Source organism: Condylura cristata, unplaced genomic scaffold (genome assembly GCF_000260355.1).
Source record: "Condylura cristata isolate star-nosed mole 26May11 unplaced genomic scaffold, ConCri1.0 scaffold00009, whole genome shotgun sequence".
In the NCBI taxonomy this organism is placed as follows: Eukaryota; Metazoa; Chordata; class Mammalia; order Eulipotyphla; family Talpidae; genus Condylura; species Condylura cristata.
The window spans coordinates 2038677-2039757 of NW_004567110.1; the positions used below are offsets into that span (position 1 = coordinate 2038677).

The 1081-nt window shown below is 73.2% G+C and overlaps 1 protein-coding gene across 1 annotated transcript in view; it reads right to left on the reverse strand.

Annotated features, from left to right (window-relative positions):
- DENND3 (DENN/MADD domain containing 3) overlaps window positions 1-1081 on the reverse strand; it is a 57992-nt gene that overhangs the window by 20279 nt on the left and 36632 nt on the right. The window contains exon 2 of the mRNA XM_012722887.1: window positions 885-1021. Coding sequence (XP_012578341.1) covers window positions 885-1021 — 137 coding nt within the window. The remainder of the gene's footprint in view (window positions 1-884; window positions 1022-1081) is intronic.

A 1081-nucleotide genomic window follows, 5' to 3' on the forward strand; every position in this document is an offset into this window, starting at 1 on the left:
CGCTGCTCGCCGCCGCGCCCCCACTTGCCTCCGCGCTCGGAGGCGCGGCCAGGGCGGCCCGTGCCCACGTGGCCGGGAAACATGTCTCAGCGTCTGCGGTCCAGGAAATCACGGCTAAAAATACCCACATCGGTCGGCCGGCTCTCCCGGGAGGGGACTGGAGGGCTGGTCATCGGCAGGGAAGCGAGGTGCCTCGAGGCAGAGAGGCCAGATGACCGGCGCGACCAGTCATTTCCTCCTGGGGGGGGGGGCGCTACTGGTGACTAGAGGCGGAGACAGACGCCCGCTGGGGACAGGGATGAGCCGGGCGCACTGGGGGGGCGGGGGGCGGGCAGGTGGCCATCCCAGCCAGGATTTCCCGCCCAGGCCATGTCCACTGGGCCGCCCCCAGCCCTGCCCCTTCCCGCGCCGCTGCCTCCGCACACAGCCGGGCTGCGCTGGCCGGGACAGACGTCTGGCCTCCGGCATCCAGGCCAAGCGCCTCCCTGCTCTGTGGCACCTGGAAGGAGATGAAAGGGTCTGGCGGGTGACCGGCAGCAGCGCCCCGCCCCGCTGCCGGCACTGGGCGCCGCGTCAGGCGGAGAAGTGACATGGACAGTCCCTGGCATCCTGGCCAAAAGCGAAAGGCTCCAGAAGGCAGAAAAAGTGAGAATGGAGGTCAGGAGGAGCCTGGGGACGTCCACGCCGCTGGCCTCGGGGAAGGGGCCCGGTCGGTGCCCCTGCGGCTCCCCGAGTTGAGGGATGGTGGCCAGGTCAGCCTCTCCCGAGGCCGCGACAGCCAGGTGTCCCGCGGTTGCCGGACCCTGCCCAGGAGGCGGCGCGACCGCGGGGCGCCCCTCCAACAGTGGCCCCTATCCCCCGCTGCTGGAGGAACAGCTGCTCACCTCGCCCGCCCTGGAGGGCGGCAGCTGTCCACACCCGCAGGGCCCGGTCCGCGAGCCGAGGGCGAGGCCCCAGGGGCCCCAGGCCGACTCGGGGTGCGCCGGGTCCTGCCAGCCGGGGCCAGGGCACGGGGGCGGCTCTGCGGGTGGAGACGGAACCCGGTGGAGGCCCCCAGCCCAGCCCCCAGCTCCAGGGCGGC